Source organism: Topomyia yanbarensis, chromosome 1 (assembly GCF_030247195.1).
Source record: "Topomyia yanbarensis strain Yona2022 chromosome 1, ASM3024719v1, whole genome shotgun sequence".
NCBI lineage: Eukaryota > Metazoa > Arthropoda > Insecta > Diptera > Culicidae > Topomyia > Topomyia yanbarensis.
The window spans coordinates 51,736,177-51,754,670 of NC_080670.1; the positions used below are offsets into that span (position 1 = coordinate 51,736,177).

An 18,494-nucleotide genomic window follows, 5' to 3' on the forward strand; every position below is an offset into this window, starting at 1 on the left:
ATAATGAGAGCAATGGGTCCACTTGTCATTATAATGATCTTATCTTTCAATTTCAGTTGGTCGTTTTACAAAGAGAATGAGTTCAAATGCTGATCGATCAAGCTGATCCTCTATTACCCCTTGGGAGGTTCTTAACCATAAACCAAAGACCCTGTATACTTGACTGGATTTATTTCAAACGATACAATGCAAGCAAAACTATCTATATCTGGTTACCATGCACGCATATTCCTTCATCGTTCATGTAATTTTTGGGCAAGGTGGTTCCCGGAAATTCCTCGGATAAATTAGTCCCTGCTGATGAATGGCCCTTTTAGCGAGATATTCCAAGAAGGTCTGAATTGTTTCTTCGGACAGTGGCGATCCAATCCCTGGAATAGGAGCAATCCGGCAGCTGTACTCTATTGTTAGTTCCGATTTTCTGGTAAGCGTTTGGCGTCGCATCAATTCCATACATTTGTTACCGAAAGGATCGGTTTGAGTTGCTACCCCAGGATGAGCCAATTTAGATTCAACTGGTCCTTCGGATAACTTATCATCAGCCGATATATTTTCCTTTGCTTTCTCGGTTGCCTCATTATTTGTCTTATCGGCATCCTTCTCATCTTGCTCATCAGTAGCTGCTGCCGCCGTAATATCTTCAGTCGGTTCTTCAAGTACAGCTTGTAGATCCGAGCTGACGGCATGTATTAATGATCCATGAAATGGCGAAGACTGATTTGTTTGAGGTGATGATGATGGACCCTGTTCCTTTTCCCTTTCCGAGGGCTGTTCCGGTTGAACCAAACCCAGAATCATGTTTTCGGCAATTTGTGCGTCCAGCAAATTATGATCGACTTCAATTCCACTCGATTCAAAAATGGATGTAATTTCCTTACTGCGATCCCGTTGCAATTCATCAACGTCTCCCATCATTTTGAAACTTTCGCCAACAAAGAAATGGTACAACTCATTCAAGTCTTTCACCTCAAGCTCCTTTTTTTCGGCTTCTTCCAAAAATTCCCGCAGTGTAGCAAAATCATGCTCGCTAATGCTGCTGGTTGTTTCATGGCTTTTTTGCTCGATAAAGCTAGCTATCGACGGAACCGACAATTCGCACTCCCCGTCAATGATAGCTTCGTCCACCATGCAGATTATCCGGGACAAAACTTCATTGGCGATTCGAGTAGCCGAAGAATGAATTGAACTCATTCTTGAACGTACAGAAGCTGGGATCGAATAGCTGGACCGTCGACGTTCAATATCGTGCCTTGACTCCTCCGGTTCAGGACTTCTCTCCAGATCCTCCGCCCCACGCACGAGACAGCTGTCTTCCGAATATCCGCTCGCAGATTCGTCATCTGAAGTTTCTTCGATAAAGTTATACGATTGATGGCGGTTTGCCGATCTTGAAAAAAGATACAACAGTAACCACGGAGGACCCATATCCTTCAACAGTTGCTGCCTTTCGGCTTCCATTAGTTTCTCATAGTCGTATTCCGGCAGACTTTCCCTAAGATCGTCCAAGCGTTGAGAGCGTTCCTTTGCTCGTTCCAATTTTTCCTCAGCTATACTGACCGCACTCAAATGTGCATGCAGTTTGTCTTCCTGTAGTTCGCTCAGCAGAATAATAACACTGTCGAAATCCGGAGCTCGGCGCGCTACTTCGTATGGGTCAGTTTCATCCCCGACAAATTTGAAGTCGGAGTCCAACTTGGATGGGATTTCGGAAATTTCCGAGAAACGATCGTCACCGGTGAGTAGCTCGGCGTCGGTCGGGGCTGATTTGGCATCAATACCCTGCGAAGGTAGAGAAGTGTTGCTAATTATTATGACTCAGTTTGAATGAAATTGCTGTTTCGTTTCAATGTTCATGACAAACCACATATTCGAAATTCTTCAAACATTTACCGTACGAGCGAGTTGGAAAATCGAACTCAATATCCGGTACAATTTCCAACAAACAAAACTGTCCTTTCTTTAGCGAACAACTATGTCAAACAAAGCTCCATCAATCCCCGGGTAAAATACCTTTTTCCCTTGTTCGAAAACTCGATTATCGACTGCACTTACCATGAAACTCTTGTACTTGTCGATGATGGCGTTCTTAAATGAAATTGTTGATAAAACTTTTGGCATCTCAGTCATCGGTTGCTTCTCCTCCAGCCGTCCGTCCTCCCTGGCGACAAAGTGCGGAAAGCGTTATGGAAGTGCAAGACAAAATATGGGTGCTGTGGGAAGTTCCTTTCTGTCTGTGTTGTACACAGGATAAAGGATAAAAGTTTTGAGCCAACTTTGGCGGACGAAAAAAAAATGAATGTGACTCACAAAACTTTTCGCCCGTCGACGAACGTTTGAACCGAACCGCAGTCCAACCGGGCCACGGTCAGAAAGCATTCCTTAAACATCCAGAGGGGAACCGGCGAGGGACCACCTTCCGGTTCTTCGGTCAGCAGTTCACAAATCATTTCGGCCGTCCGGACCAGGCTCTGCAAACAAAAGAACAAATAAACGAGCGGCGGTGCATTAACAAACTAAGGAATGGTTCTACGTCACTCAGCAGCCCGATGAAGATGGCCACAATCTTCAGCCAGTGCAAATGGGTCCAGTCAAGCGTACGCAGCAGAGACAGAATGTTCAATAGTTCTTCCTGTTGCGATGGTTGGTGGTGTGGTTGGTAGGTCCGGGCAGTGTGAGCATGTTTCAAGTGGAAATTTGGGTTAGAGAGATGGGTTTGAGACAACGAGCGGTGAACAGTCACTTACTTCCGGTAGGCACAGTCCTTGCCATTTTTCGAACAGATATCGTTTCTGGACGAAAAAGCCTTTTCCAAGCTGTGAAAGAAATATGGGTCATGATGGCTGAGATGAGTAATCAGTAGAAGTATTGTTCAAAAGTTTTCGAGATATTCGCTAATCTGAACGCTAGTCTAAACATCTAATCGACCAAGCCTGCTGGTTTGAGAACTTATCCCACTAGAAAAAGAATAACTAGCAGATTATTTGACCGAATAAAATACACTAACACAATTAATTTAATTTTAGGAAACACGAATTCCTCCTTTTTCGAGTGAAAGACAAGAAAGAGTCAACTGACCGTTTGCTTCCATAACTTTTTAGTGTCATTTTTGCCTGAGAAGAAACTTCGTCGAGTTCTCAAACCATAAAACGTGTTGAGTGTAGGTAAATTGCACATTGTTTTCCGGAAAGCAGAAGGAAAATAATAAAAAAAGGATCGGTTTTTTGGGTGCATTCGAATTTTTGTAGGAATTATAATAATAGTCGCTCAGTGGGATTGGAAGTTAAGGAAAATATACAAAGACAAGTAACTGGTAATTTATAACGTAGATATGAATACCGAATTAAACGATAAAAGAACCTTTTTGTGCACAAGATCATGCGTTTTAATATCACTAAAATTGAATTAAATGCTCAAAATATTTTTTTACATTTCTTAGACAAGAAATGTATAGAGTTCGCTCAAACTTTCAGGATTTTTTTCGCGTTTTTTGCAGTTTTTTAAAAACATTCCATATTACAGTACCCTCTTCAAAACTGAACTCGATATGATAGGAAATTATAATTACGATCATGATTGATTTTTTCAAAATTTGCTGCTGAAATTGACGACGTAACCAGACAATTTATATATTTTTGGAAAGCTTATACAAATACCTTTCGAACGAACTATAGATTGTTGAAATCGGACTATTATCAAAGGAGATATTTTACATTAAATGCGAACGAAAGATCTTCATCATTTCCCATAGCCAGAAAAAGACCAAAACATTCAATGTATTATTGGCACCAAAACGGATAATTTTAGGTTAATAGTATCTTCGGAGAACTCAAAGGATACAATATGCCCTTTCTTTTAATATTGTGATTTTACTGAACAATCCCCCTAAGAGTGAGATATTTTCATAAATTTTATTGGAAGTGATTGTATATTATTTCAATACAGCAATTTTGTAGCTCTTACTTTTGCGAATTACTTGACTGAAGACATCAAATACATATTTTGAATACTTTAAAAGTTGTGGCTTGTTGTTTGTGGATTACCCTTTGTCGCCTATTTATTGTTCAATATAGTAACAATCAATTTATATGAGCCAAATATTAGTTCGATAAAACGAATTTCGTATTTCATTTTTCTATCTACAACCGCTAGAATAACCACCAAACAATTTTCATTTGTGCGAACCTTCTGACTTATAACCATCGGATCGATCTGAAACATATCTCGGAAAATGAAAAGCGAAATGAATAACTCCAAGCAGTGGTGTAGCCATGAGGATGCTTTGAAGTTTAACCACCCCCCCCCCGTTACCCAAAAAAAAATAATTGAGGTTAAAAAATTATTGATACTGACTGATTTAATTCAATATTACAATGATAATTATCTGATCAGTACATTGATAACATATTGTTTGAAACACCATGAGGACCTTTGAAAAATTGTGGGAATGCGCTCTTGATCTGTAACTGATCTGTTGGTCTTGATCTCACAGTTATCTAATAACATCAATATGAAATCAAATACTTGCCGAAAAACATTCCAATAGAAACTCATTCCAGAGTTCTGAAATCAATCATGATCATAATTATAATTTCCTATCATATCGAGTTCAGTTTTGAAGAGGTGTACTGTAGTATGGATTAGGTTTTTTTTAATAGGAAACGAAACCGTAATTGCTTTAATTCCAACATTTGCTGAAAATGTTTTTTATTTGGGAATGCGCCGAGTTGAGACGAAAACGTTCTAGAATTAATAAAAAGAAAACCATATTCCAAAAGCACGGGTATTAATGAAAAATTGCGTTTTCCGTTCCGCCAATTTCGCAGGTTTAGCATCTTCGATGAATTTTACAAACGTTAAACAGCACGTCATTTGATAAAATAATTTTGGCGTTTAATCCTGCAAGAAGTATTTATGGCTAATTTACTCTTCAAACAAATTTAGTTCCAGACTTAATGTCTTCAGCAAAATTTTAGGGAGTGCTATTATAAACCACTTCGTTGAAGACATAAAGGCTCCATGTGTTCAATTAACATTGTGTTAACATATTTTAGGCTATTTCTATTTAATTTTAAATCAAATTTTTATGATTTTAGTGTTTATAATAAAATTCTTCTATTGTTTATAAACGATAAAATTTACATTTTATCCAAAGCTTGAGTTTGTGAAGCTCGCAATAGAAAGAAAACTAGATTAAGGAACACTTCGTAAATATCATTTTATAGCTCAATATACTCCATATACGTAGTATTCATGCCTACAATAAAGTTGTTTTAAATGAAAGTCTCAACAAATTCGCTAACTCTGTTACAATTTTTTGAAAAACTGATTCTCCATAATTTTAAAACTTCAAAGATGGTGGTTTCGTAATTATGCCATTTGGACAGTAAGTTAGATTTTCACCAAATCCCCACCAAACCGAATTTCTGACTACGCCGCTGACTCCAAGTAAGTAGAAGCAAAGTCGTTCTACACTCGTCCACAAGAAACTTCTTCGAATACTGCCTATCTATTATAAATACATTGAAGACCCGATTTGATCAGCCCCCAATTTTATAAGTCTCACATGAAAATATGTTTGTTGGGCTCTAGCAGACAAACAAGGCTGAATTTGAGTAAATCCTTCCTTGACCATGTTTTCCTTATCTTAAAGATGCAAATATGCAAAAATTAAAAACAATCATTTTTTTTAATTTTTGCGCTAGAAGACTATATTAAATAATCAGAAATAGTTATTAGACTACATCAAGAGAAGGGAAGAATATTTTAACAGCTTCAGTTTATTAGGAAGAGAGAAAAATGTCGCGATTCAATGTCCCCGTTTTGTCAGCCTAAAATACACCATGGAAATGATAAGAACGGCTCTTTACTGTATTTATTATTCGCAGAAATAGGTACATCCCATTTTTAGGTAGTTTTCAAGGGATTATTTCATCAACTTCTTCCAAAATTCGGCGAACCTATTCCCATTCGTGCGATACTTTGTGTTAAAAGGGTAACCCAAATTAATTGGTATACCTAAGGGTTGTAGCAGATAGAGAAAATTCGCAAATTTTCAGCTTTTCCTACACAATATTACAAAAGCTTCTTAAACAACTGTTCCTAATAAGATTATGTAAATTATAAAGCATTTAAAAAACTACAAGGGGCAGCCCCATGGGGTTGCACGAACTGTAGACGTAGGACTATACTACTTAATGTAAAATATTTATTTACTTAGTACTTAGTGTGTGAGAAAAAACACCCGGACCGGTGAAGAAAAATCAAATTTTAGACAATCACATCTCATGTATAGAACAAGCTTTCTAGTAGCTCTCAAACAGATCTTAAAAGTTCAAACACCCATGGATAACCCCAAATTTGTAGATGTGTTTCGATGCCACAGGATTGTAAAATGGTTAATATTACGTCATGAAAATTCAATTCTTCCATGACAATTTTTTTTTGCCTGCAAAATGCCCTGTGTGTATGCAAAGCTCATGATTTGTTGGAATATTAGCATTGATCGGAAAATGCTTTCCAACGCTGCGCATTGCATACATACAGGACATTTTGCAGGCCACCAGAAGCTGTTCATTTTACCACCGCCACATGTTCATTTTACCCACTCGCTATAAACATGTCTCATTTTTGGACATGTTTAGAAATCAAGAATCATGTTTGAAAAAATGTGTTTATGACGAAGTATTTTTACCAGATATGTACAAAACATGTCTAACAAGAAGCATAAGTTGATTGTAATATCTCATTCACTTATTAGTTAGAAAATATTGTCTATCCTGAGATAAACTAGCGTTTCGTCGATTTGTTGCTATATGTGACACACATGAGTGCGAACGAAACAAAAAAAAAACGTCAAACCGGTTTTTCGCTTGCACTAATACAAAGTGAACCTGCGCGTAATTCGGCGCACGGCTTGGTGGCGCATGGCTGAAATGTCACGATGTGGATTTTAGAAAAGATTCGCAATAATGACTTTGCTTAACGTGTTCATTTTACCGCCAGTTCCCCTACCTACCAACACATTCGCACCAAACATTGAACCCAAGCGTTCAATGCAAAATGAGTCAACGCTGATGATGACGGGTAGAGCGAAAGAGACAACTAGTACCACCACGACACTATTAGCGCATTTCACCAAAATTCCACGCGGCCTTTCCCGATTGAAAGAAAAGGTCGCGCTTAGCCCATCTGTCATAATATCGTGATTTTGCATAGCGAAGGGCTGAATGATAACACATTTTGTTCCAAAAAACAGCCCTGCGTTATGCAACACTTTGTGCAGGTTGATTATACCAGTTGCAAGTGGGGCCAAATTTTACGCAAGTTCCGTAAAATTCCTTTTAATTTACAGAATTGATAAAATTGCTTAGATGAGCTAAACTAATTAATCAAAACCTGTTTTAAAAACTGCCCTTGCGTTTAAACCAAAATGGAAAGCTTATTACTACCACTACATTACTTAATTTCAAGCGCAAATAGCAAATACATGTGCTAGTTAAACCAAAAATTTACTGGCAACATTACAGCGGAATTTAGGAAGCAGTTGGAGCGGTCGCCTGTTGGACGACACAGGGTAGCATCCCTCCACAGCCAGTGTAACGGACTTCTAGCTCAGCTACACTGGCTGTAAAAAACACAGCGCAGTGATCTGCTTCACCAACCGTTCAACAGGGAACTGAGCGTGTCTGGCCAAGTCCGTTCTTTAAATAGTCGATGATGACGTCATTCTTAGAAGCGTTGCACGCTAGGTACACCAATCCGTCGTACAGGGCTTGGGAAGCGCTGTCTTCTGTGTGTAAATGCGCGATATTTTGACAAGGTTGTATATTACTTAATTTTTTAATGCCATGATATCAAAAATCTTTGGGTTTATCTATTGGAATCTATTCTTAGAAGTATTTCGGGGCGATTTGTGCAAAAAATTTGAAAATTTATCGTGAGAAGGCTGAATTATATGCGTTTAAAATTGGACCACTTTTCGTTACATACCTTTTTTGTAGAATTTGCAGAGTGCACCCCCATATCGAAAACAAAGACGTAGTCCTACGTCAAAATTCTAATAGAAGTGATGGAAGGTTATCGAAAAGTTTCGTGGAAAAAAAATCCAGTAATGATAATGATTTTCCCTAACGGGTTTCGAGAGTTTTTATTTGTTCTTTGGCATTAGGATTAGCGATAATAATTCAGATCAAAGATCCTACTGGGAAGTCATTTTTAGAAAAAGTAAAGTAAAGTAATGTTATCGAAGTAAAGTTTGAATTATGCACGCATGCACTTCAGAGGTAGCGATATATCAAGAGCTAAAATTTCAGTGCTTAGTTCTCAGCCGCGTTGGGAATTTGAGTAAACCCTATTGAACGTATGACCTTCAAATCCATTCGAAAATTTGTTTTCGAATTTTTTGACTCAGCACAACATATATAACCCCTTTAGGGAAATTTTAGTTTTTCCAACACAATGCATTGATTGAAAAATTTATATATGTTATTAACAGATCATTAGCTATAATTCGTTTGTATTTCTATTTTATGGGCTATTTTTCCGCTTTTCCATTAAATTGATTTGAGATTTCTTGCACTGATATTGTCCTATGCTAATTTGAGCGATTCTCTGTGTCCTTGTAGTATGTGGTATCAAAAACATCGTGAAGCATCAAGTTCTAAATTTTCTCAATCGATATAATAACCGAAGAAAGCGATAAGAGTTATAAGAAATGTATCATCACACTGTTAGGTGGATTAAAAGCGTTTTTTCCTTATGTTTAATACTCATTGTCTCGTTTTTCAAATTTATTTTGATTTTATATTGTTGTTTTCACCCAATATTTCTGGGTATCTTATACCCTATTTTTTATTATTCTTTTCTCTTCATTTCTAATCTTATTTTTTGTTAAATTATTTTCTTATTATCTTATTTAATAACTTTTTTCCTCTTTATTTTTTTCAGGTTCGTACTTTCTTGTTTTTCTATTTCGTTTTTGTTTTATTTTTTTACTTTCTATTTTTTATTTGCTTATTTTGATATTTTGTTTTTTAACATTTCTGGTTTTTGTTCCCATTTTCTTGTTTTCTTTCTGTTTTATTATTCTATTCTATTTTCTTATGGTGTTCTCTTAAATTTTTGTTAATTTCTTGTTGGTTACTGATTAAAATTTTTTCGCTCATTTGAATTTTTCCTTGTATGTTTAATGCACATTTTCATCTTTTTTCTTTTATTCAGATTTTTTACTGTACGGTTTCTGGTCTTTCCATTTTTTTTTATTTTGCAACTGCTCTTAGTTTTCTATTTATTTCATTTTCTCTTTCTTTCTATTTCCTGATTAGACTATTTTCTTATTTTCTAATTATTCCGTTTCTTATTTCCCTATCTTCTTTCTTTTTTATAATTTATCTTCTCATATTACTGTTTACTTACTTAGTATTCAGTTCTATTTTCCTCGACTTTTTGAATTCGTGTTTTATTAATTTTTGTAAATTTTCTTGTTCCTTACCTAGTTTCCTTATCCCTCAAATTTTCAGGATTTTTGATATCTATTTTTTTCCAAATTTTCTTTAGATTCAAATTTTTCTCATTTTCTAATTTTTATTAATTCTTATATTTGGTATCGCTATTTTCTTTTATGTCCTTTTTTCACTTTCTTTCTTAATTCCTTATTTTCTTATTATCTTATTGGCCTATTTCCTTGTTTCCTTTTTATTTAAATTTTCAATTGTTTTTTCTTTTTCTCTCCTTTCCTTATTTTAATTCCCATATTTTTTCCTTATTTCCTATTTTTTCATTTCCTTAATTTAACATTCTCTTATTTTTTTTATTTCTTTGTGTTCTTATTTTCGTATTTTCTTATTTTTTCTCACTTATTTTTTCTTATTTTCCTAGCTTCTTCTTTTCTTATTAATCTGCTTTGGCATTTTTTGTATTTTTATGGATAATTTTCATATTGTTTATTGCTTTCTTATTTCCTTATTTCATATTTTTCATATTCAAATTCCTTTATTTTTTATTCGGACATGTTCCTATTTTATTGTTTTTTCATAACTTTATTATCTTATTTTTCCATTTTTTCGCTTTATTTCATTGTCTTGCTTTCCTGATTTTTGTACATTCTTATTTTTTAACTTTTTTATATTCTTATTTTTTAACTTTTCCATTTTCTTTTTTTACTGGTTGATTTTTTTATTTTTTGATTTTCTTATTGACATTTTCTTATTTCCTGACTCAATTATTTTGTTTTTTTTCCTATGTTCTTGGTGTTTTTTACTCTCTTATTATTCGTTTTCAGTTTCTTGTCTTCTCGTGTTCGCATTTATTTTAAATTTTAGCAAATCCTGTATTGTTTCATTTATTTTTTTCCTGATTTTAATTATTTTCCTTTTATTCGTTAATTTTAAAGCTTTTTTCCCATTTCTTTCTTTTTTTGTTTTGCTATTTTGCTTGTTCCCTTAATGGTTTTAAATTTTTGAATTTTATGTTCATTTTTTATCACTTTCCTCGCTTCCTATTTTCTTATTTTGTTATATTCTTATTGTCATATTTTACTATTTCTTTATTCTCCTATTTGCATATATTTCCTTATTGCTTCGTTTTCTAATTTTCTTGTTATGTTTAACAATTTTATTATTAATATATATTTTCTCATTTTCCAAATTTAAAATTTCTTATTGTCATTTTTTATTTTGCAATTTTTTATAATCTTAGTTTCTATCTTTCTCAATGTTTTATTTTTCGGATTTCTAATTTTAAATTTTTCCTGTTCTTATTTTTTATTTACTTGTTTTTTGCCTTTCTCAATAGAAAAGTATTGCAATTGCTTTGAAAACCGACTTTTTAACGGAGGCCCGGAGGGCTGAGTGACATATACCATTCGATTCAGTTCGTCGAGTTCGGCAAATGTCTGTATGTGTATGTGTGTGTGTATGTATGTATGTGTGTGTATGTGCGTCTGTGTGTGTATGTGACCAAAAATGTCACTCATTTTTCTCAGAGATGGCTGAACCGATTTTGACAAACTTAGTCTCAAATGAAAGGTGCAACGTTCCCATAGGCTGCTATTGAATTTCTAATGGATCGGACTTCCGGTTCCGGAATTATAGGGTGATGAGTACGAACACGCAGAAAATGTCGATTTTAATAAATTCTGCAATGAATGCATAAAGGCGAAAATTTTTCCAAAATATGACCACAACTGCTTCGATTTGTAGTATTAGGTCACTAACATCCATTCAAAGTCTATTTGGCTACATTGGCCACCATCATCGGTTCCGGAAGCCCCGGCGGAAGTATCTAAATTCAGAATAACAGTCACATCGGTTTCTCGGAGATGGCTAGACCGATTCAACTAAACTTGGTCTCAAATGAAAGGTATTGCGTCCCCGTAAAAGGCTATTTAAATTCATCCCGATTCGACTTCCGGTTCCGGAGTTACAGGTTGTGGCGTGCGATCACATAGCAAATTGCGATTCAAACCAATACTCCGATGAAAGCAAAATAGGTAAAAATTTCGCTAAATTGTCTCTAAAACAACTTCAATTTGCTGTTCTAGGTCACCGACGGCTAACCAAACTTTCATTGACTACATTGACCACCATAGACGGTTCCGGAAGTGCCCGGGAAAAGCGGCCATCTTCAAAATTGACGAACTCACATCAGTTTCCCGGAAATGGTAGGGCCGATTTTCACAAACTTAGTCCCAAATGATATCTATAATATTCCCACAGATGTCTATAAAATTTCGTACGGATCGCTTATATGGGTCCGGAAATATAAACTAAACCGTCCGGTCACATATGAAATTCCCATATAAGCCGGAACTCAATTTTTTTTCAAAGGGGGGACTCCATGAAATTTCAGAAATCGAGTTCGTACTTTTGATGCCAAACATCTTTAAAATGCATGAAACGTCGAGATTTTATGTTATATCGAAATTTTTTTTTTATGAAAATCGACTTTTTGGGACTTTGCCGATTTCACACCTTTTTTCAGTTCAATATTACCGTAGCTGTTTTTTATTTTTCAAAATTTCAGAACTCGAATAATGATTTATTTTCCTGTATATAGTTATCATGTGATGTATAATAATAAAATGTAATATATGCATTTAAAAGCTTTTAATGAATATAAACAACGCACACATTCTCGGGATTCATGATTGAGAAAGGCACAATTGCACCGCTAGGTGGATTAAAATAGTTTTTTTATTTTCCTGTTTTCCAATTTTCATATTTTAGCATTATTTCATTTTATTATTGTCTTATTTTCTTCTTTCCCTGTTTTCTGTTTTTTTTCCTGGGATTGTTTTCTATTATTTATGTTTGCTCACTTTCGCATTATTCGGTTCCATTTTTGTTGTCTTCCTGAATTCCTGCTTCTTCTTTTATTTTGGTTTTCTGTTTAATCCTGGAATAATTTCCTTATTTGGTTTTTTCTTCTTCTTCTGTTATTTTATTATTTTATTGTTCTTTCATTGTCTAAATTTCTTATTTTATTGTTTTCTTAGTTTCCTATTCTCTTGTTTTTTTATTTCCACATTTTTTCCATATTTTCTCATTTTCTTGCTTCCTTATTTTCTTATTTTCTAACTTTCTCATTTTATTATAGAAAACAAGAAAATTTGAAATTAAGAAAACGAGAAAATGAAAACATTTTCTCGTTTCCTTAATTTCAAATTTTCAGGACAGACCAAAAACATGCATACTCACTAGCTCCATCTAGCGAGTGCATTTAATCTATCTATCTATATATAAAAAAGTCAAAGTTTTCTAAATTATTCAACTTTAAAAATCATGTTCTAGACATTGTATTTTCCCTAGCGCCGCTTAGTGGGTGTATCAGGATGTCGTGGTGTAGCATTTGATGCGCCGTATAGTACGATCCTAAACTGAATTGTCAGTCTCGGGTAGTCCTTAATCATTAGCAAAACGTTGCTGAATACTCTTTCAATTGCCATAATGTTGTGATACTAAAATTCAAAACAAATGTATGCTAACTAGCGCCGCATGGCGGGTGAAATCCAATTTAATCTTTACCAGAAAACATAAATCTCTTAAATTATTAAACTTTTGTGAACCAAACATTCACTGAAAGCTAGCGCCGTCTAGTGGAAGACCCGACTGTAACCACTTCTTAACCTGCCCTAACTGATTTATGTAGAACAAGCTTGTTTTATTCAGATAAACGATGTTAAGTTTTGATTCAATGTTTAAATTCCCGTGGCTTATATCTAACTACAATAGATAGTAGCAATGTGTGCCTACTTTAACAACACAATAAATCAAACAATAATCCGTTGTACTTTTCCCAACCTTCTGCTAGATAATTGTTTAACTAGCGCATTTTATACCACCAGTAAATCTGTGAGAAAGTTAAAGAAACCAACCTGCTATCCAATTAACCTATTTTCCTTTGAAAACACAAATCAAAACAAGCCCCCGAAACAAATAATCAACGGAAACAACTTTGCTCTTGAACACAAAACAACAACAGCAACAACAATAACAATTACCTGATCGATTAGCGTCCGCAGGGCACCGGTGGTGAGCTTCCCCCGGTGAGCTTCCGGTTCGTAGCGGGGTTTCACCGGGGGTGTTCGCTCCAGGGCCATACACCGAAAGTAGGCGGCCGACCAGCGCAATAAATCGTACGGTTGCGTACGGATGACAGCTACGGGAAGGGGGAAAACACGCCGAAACTGTTAGTGAGCGAGCGAACTGGGCTGGGAAGAACTTGGACGGGAAACTTTGCTCCCCTGGTTGGCTTACCTTTGGCGTACGCTTTGAGCACGTTGTTGAAGTTTTCCGGTATCACAATCTGTTCCGGGCAGTAGATTTCCGCCAGCAGCACCATGCCGACGTTTTGGCGACGATTGGATAAAAATAAAATAAAAAGGAAAGCAGGGAACACTTGGTTTTTCTTCCAGCAGGAAGAAACTTTTGGCCGTGCCGGGAACGTCAAGAAGGTGTGAAAAATGGGTGTCGCGTCTCGTGAGTATCGATAAAACGACTACTTTGTTGTTTGGGGGTTTCGTCGGATTCGTGCGATAGTTGCGGTTGGATTCGAGAGCGGTTTGACATGCAGCGATATGCGCGTGTGTGGGCGTTCACCGGGAAACCGTTGCCAAGGGAGATGCAATATGTTTTAAAACGGGAAACATTTCCGAGTGGCGAACATCAGCGTAATTTTGACTTTTACTACTGACTAGAACTTAACCTCATTCTATGTCTTTTTTTGGTTGCAGAGCTACCGCACTCGCCACCCACCCTGTGGACGGAACACACAAAATACGACCCGGGGGATATACTGCGAGCCAACTGTTCGACGCCGCCATCGAAACCAGGAGCCACCGTAACCTTTCTGCTGAACAGTATGACGGTATGTACAGGAAATCTTCCTGCAATATGTGAGCATAAATTACTATCTATACAATCAGCACCGGTAGAAACAGCCTTGACCAAGGTTTGCTGCTCAGTCGTTGTGCTATTACGCGCTGATGTTTAATAATGACATACCGTGGGTAGTTAGCTGGTTTCAGTTCAGGAAGTAGCATAGTATGGAGAGTCTGTCGAGCAGCCGACAGAATGGAATTATACTGCAAACATTACCACGCGCGCACAATGAGAAGATACCATACGGAAATGTGGCTATAAGATATATTTTGGCTTCCAATTTTGAAAGTTTTTACTAACTATTTGATTAATTATCAAATGGTATTTTGTTCCAGCTTTGTTTTATGTAGTTATTTGGTGTTTTCGTCTGCTGCTTATGCATTAAGCAATTAAGCATTGCCTGAGTCATTTTCAAGGATTGACTAGTCGAAACGTTGGGGAGAGCATCAATGCCTGTTCTGCATAAATCTTAGGACTGATGACCGCATCTCAATAAGAGCATAACCTACACAGTCCGAACAACAGAATCTAGTGTATACATTTTACCTTTAAACTACACATACCGGTATTACCTATATAACGAAGGTATCAACATAGACTTAGTGAAAGTATAGGATTTTTGACCACCAGCAACGCTATAGTGCGACCTACCTGTTCCTTGGACCCGTTGTATTTGTGTATGTGAAGTTATTTATGAGTATCATTAGTTCCGGACATAATTTCTTTTTAATTAACACATAGACAGCACTCTCCAAGTGGATGAGTGGCGGTGTGCAGAGTTCGAATTAAAAAAACTTTTATCCTCTTTGGAGGCTCGGCAAGTTTCATCTTCCTCGGTACAGCAGACTGAACAGAACAAGGTAGGTATAAATTTGCGAAACGCGAAACTACTAGACTGTAGAACGACCCTCATCGCAACGGAAAACCAGGGACATGCCAGCGAACATCCCGGATGCCGGCCGACTTGAAAGTCATCGCAACAGGGTCGTGATTAATCGTGAGTTGTTTGCCGGAGCGTTTGCTGCTGGCAGTGTGCTTCGCATCTGATAGCTGTAAATTAATTATGGTTACAACACGTATCGCGGCTAATTTGAGTGTTTGTTTGGAGGCAAGTACTTGGAAAGAGAAGAATGTGGCCGGTTAATGGAGGCTCTCCGATTGGATCGAGGGCTGGATTTATGAAACTTGTTTGCTGAGGAGTATTCCACTAACATACCAAAATTTGGCAATCTTGATTGCAACGTTTGTGGATATATGATTATTGTGTATTTTTGTTACTTTTATTCCACAACCATACGTATGCGGATAGGCAAAACATCCTATTTAAATATTCCCAATTAATTCGTCATTGTTCGCCAGAACATCGCCAAAAACTCGGTTGATTAGTGGGTTATAACACTTATTTCAGAATATGCTGGGAGCTCACCTCTAAAGCAATACTGTTAGTTAATAAGCCGATTTTACATTTATGTCATCAACATTGTTTACATTCCCTGTTGAAAGCTCGATTGCGACGCATGTCTCTCTCGCTCTTTTTCCTCAGTCTATTTATATGACATTGTACATTACGTTCAACTTGAACGAATCAATTTTCTTTGTTTTATATTCAAAAATCATTAACAGTAGTGATTTTTTGATGCATTCTCACTTCCGGAAGTTATGACGCACTCTTGTGCGTCATACTGTTTCAGGTGTTGCACAGTGGGGCCGGGTCGGTCAAAACCTCCAAAATTTGTTGTCGATTTTCGTACCTTTTATATTTTTTCCTAAATGTACATTACCTAAAGCTGTATTCGCCAAATTTTTGAGTCAATCGGTTAAAAAATATAAGTGCTACATTTTTTTGAACCGTACAGGGTCTTGAAAATCTGCAAGAATTTGAGTGACAAAAAGTTTTTGTTCATTCTAATTCATCTCGCTTTAATAGGTACTACAATGATAATTTAACAACACATATTGGAATTTCTAGAAAATCACCTCAGGAATTCAATGGTGTATTTAAATTTGAGAAATAATGAGTATTTAAAAAGTTACCAATAAAATCAATATAACTATGTTATTCACCGCGGACTTATTTATATTCAGAGTGTCATCTCTTTATCGGTAAAAGCGTGTTAAAGGATCTCATCTAGTAAAACTGACGTAGAATTTTATCTAGTTTTCAAAAATAATAGTGCCATCTTGCGCCGTTTTGCGCCGAAGGTTGATATTTGGACATTTGTGATATTAGTTTTTTCATGGAGACGCATGGTATTTCTTGATTTCATGAAGTTTTGCATTATTATTCACCGGTGGATTTCTTTTTCTGAACGCTGCTTGTAAATTCAGGGTTTGGGGCGATTTCCTCGATACAAATATAAGTATGCCTTAACCGTCTTGCAACTATGACTCGTGTTTCTACTTTTTCACAGTTATCTGCAATATAGAAAAATTCAAATATATAGAAACCAACGAGGCAAACTAACTGCAACTATTATTATATCTTTCCATGAATCCTATCTCTTTGGTAGGGAGTGTGGGAAGTGTTCTTTTTTACCCGATTTTAGTTATTGGCCAGTAATGCAACATTTATTTTCAAGTGCAAACTCCCCCTTGAATCTATCGCAATCAACAATCAAATTTAAAATCTCCCTAAATAATTCACTTCCAAATTGACGAGAGTTTCGGACAAAAACGCTCACGCCTCTATTTCAAAGCATACACATACAGTGCAAAGTATGCTCAGGATATTTTCGTACGAAAAACCAAGTCAGTACCCACAAGGAGAGATATTCATTTCATCATTGGAATTGAAAATCAATGGAAAAGTATTGAGAGGCTCAGCTGCACAACTGTGAATAGAGCATAAAACGGCATGATTTGAGATCTTCATCATAATCAAATAAACCTGTCATCTTTTAATAGCTTTGGCGATAACTGTAAATAAATAAACCAATAAAACAAAAAATTAAGGCATTCTATCAAACACCTTAAGATATGCTATCTTTTACAACCATTCTAAATGCATACGTTTTTAAATTAGTACATGAGGATTATCTCTTAAAGAGCTATGAAGGGATGATTTTTTCTACGATGATATTCAGATTGGACTGAAGATCTACAAACAAATGTATAAAATTACATCATTTTTTATTCACCAGATTTCAATAAATTGGAACCACCCTAGCTAACTCGTTACTAAGGACTACCCTAGGAAATCAAAATGTTTCTATTCACTTACGAAGTATCTGTTTTGAGAAGCTAATAAAATTCACTTTTGCGAAATTTGAAAAAAACTTTTAGAACTACCCTAGGCTGTCTAATTTTCATTTTAATCAAAATCGAGTTCAGCGCACCAAAATTACCCTTAGATGATATTTTCAGACATTTTAAACTACTTTTGAGGTTTTGTCCAGCTTTTATATGGAGTGGATCCACTGTGCGTTGTGACGATCACTGTTTTGGGCCTTTATGATCTAGGACAGTGATTCTCAAACTGGGGTCTGCGGACCCTTAGTGGGCCGTACACTCGTTACTGGGGGTCCGCGAAGAGAAATATTTTTTCCGAGTGGATATTGAAGTTTCAATTTTTTTATTAGCAGACTGAAAATAATATATTGATAGCATACAATATCGATATTAAACCGTGGGGTCCGCAATAACTCAGGGTGATTTCTAAGGGGTCCTTGGAACAAAAAAGATTGAGAATCGCTGATCTAGGACATTATATTACAACCGAAACACGATTCGTATGATTTATATGCAAATACGCATGATACTAATGCGAGTTTTGCATTAGAATTGGTAACTTTTTTTTGGTTCAGTGCATTCTTACCGATTAGTTGTTTACATCAATCGCTTCAGTTATTTTTAATTTTTGACGAGATTTGCAAACTTTTATCGATTCAATATTTCTTATAAAAGAATTGTGTAGAATTCGCTCAAACTTTCAATCATCTACCAATCGACTCAACTCGGCGATTTGGGACAATGTCTATGTGTGTGTGTTTTAGAGCAGAAAAAACACTTAATAACGCACTGAGAATGCAGCAAAAATCTATAAAACCCTACTCAGGGAACCGGTTTGGGCTTCCCAGCACCCGACCTGCTAAAAACCACTGCTCTTGCCCAGAGCCC

General features: G+C 36.1%; 2 protein-coding genes across 3 annotated transcripts in view; one reads left to right on the forward strand and one right to left on the reverse strand.

Moving 5' to 3' along the window:
• Positions 1–18,494, forward strand: part of LOC131677603 (uncharacterized) — a 592,646-nt gene that overhangs the window by 218,578 nt on the left and 355,574 nt on the right. For both annotated transcript variants that reach the window (XM_058957497.1, XM_058957496.1), the window contains exon 5: positions 14,231–14,364. In XM_058957497.1, the coding sequence (XP_058813480.1) occupies positions 14,231–14,364 (134 nt within the window). The remainder of the gene's footprint in view (positions 1–14,230; positions 14,365–18,494) is intronic.
• Positions 165–14,081, reverse strand: LOC131677600 (uncharacterized). The gene is made up of 7 exons (XM_058957494.1): positions 13,755–14,081; positions 13,499–13,656; positions 2,745–2,813; positions 2,531–2,629; positions 2,308–2,468; positions 2,053–2,158; positions 165–1,779 (listed from the first exon to the last, which is right to left on the reverse strand). The coding sequence occupies exons 1-7, from the start codon at positions 13,837–13,839 to the stop codon at positions 241–243; spliced, it is 2,217 nt and encodes a 738-aa protein (XP_058813477.1). The 5' UTR covers positions 13,840–14,081; the 3' UTR covers positions 165–240.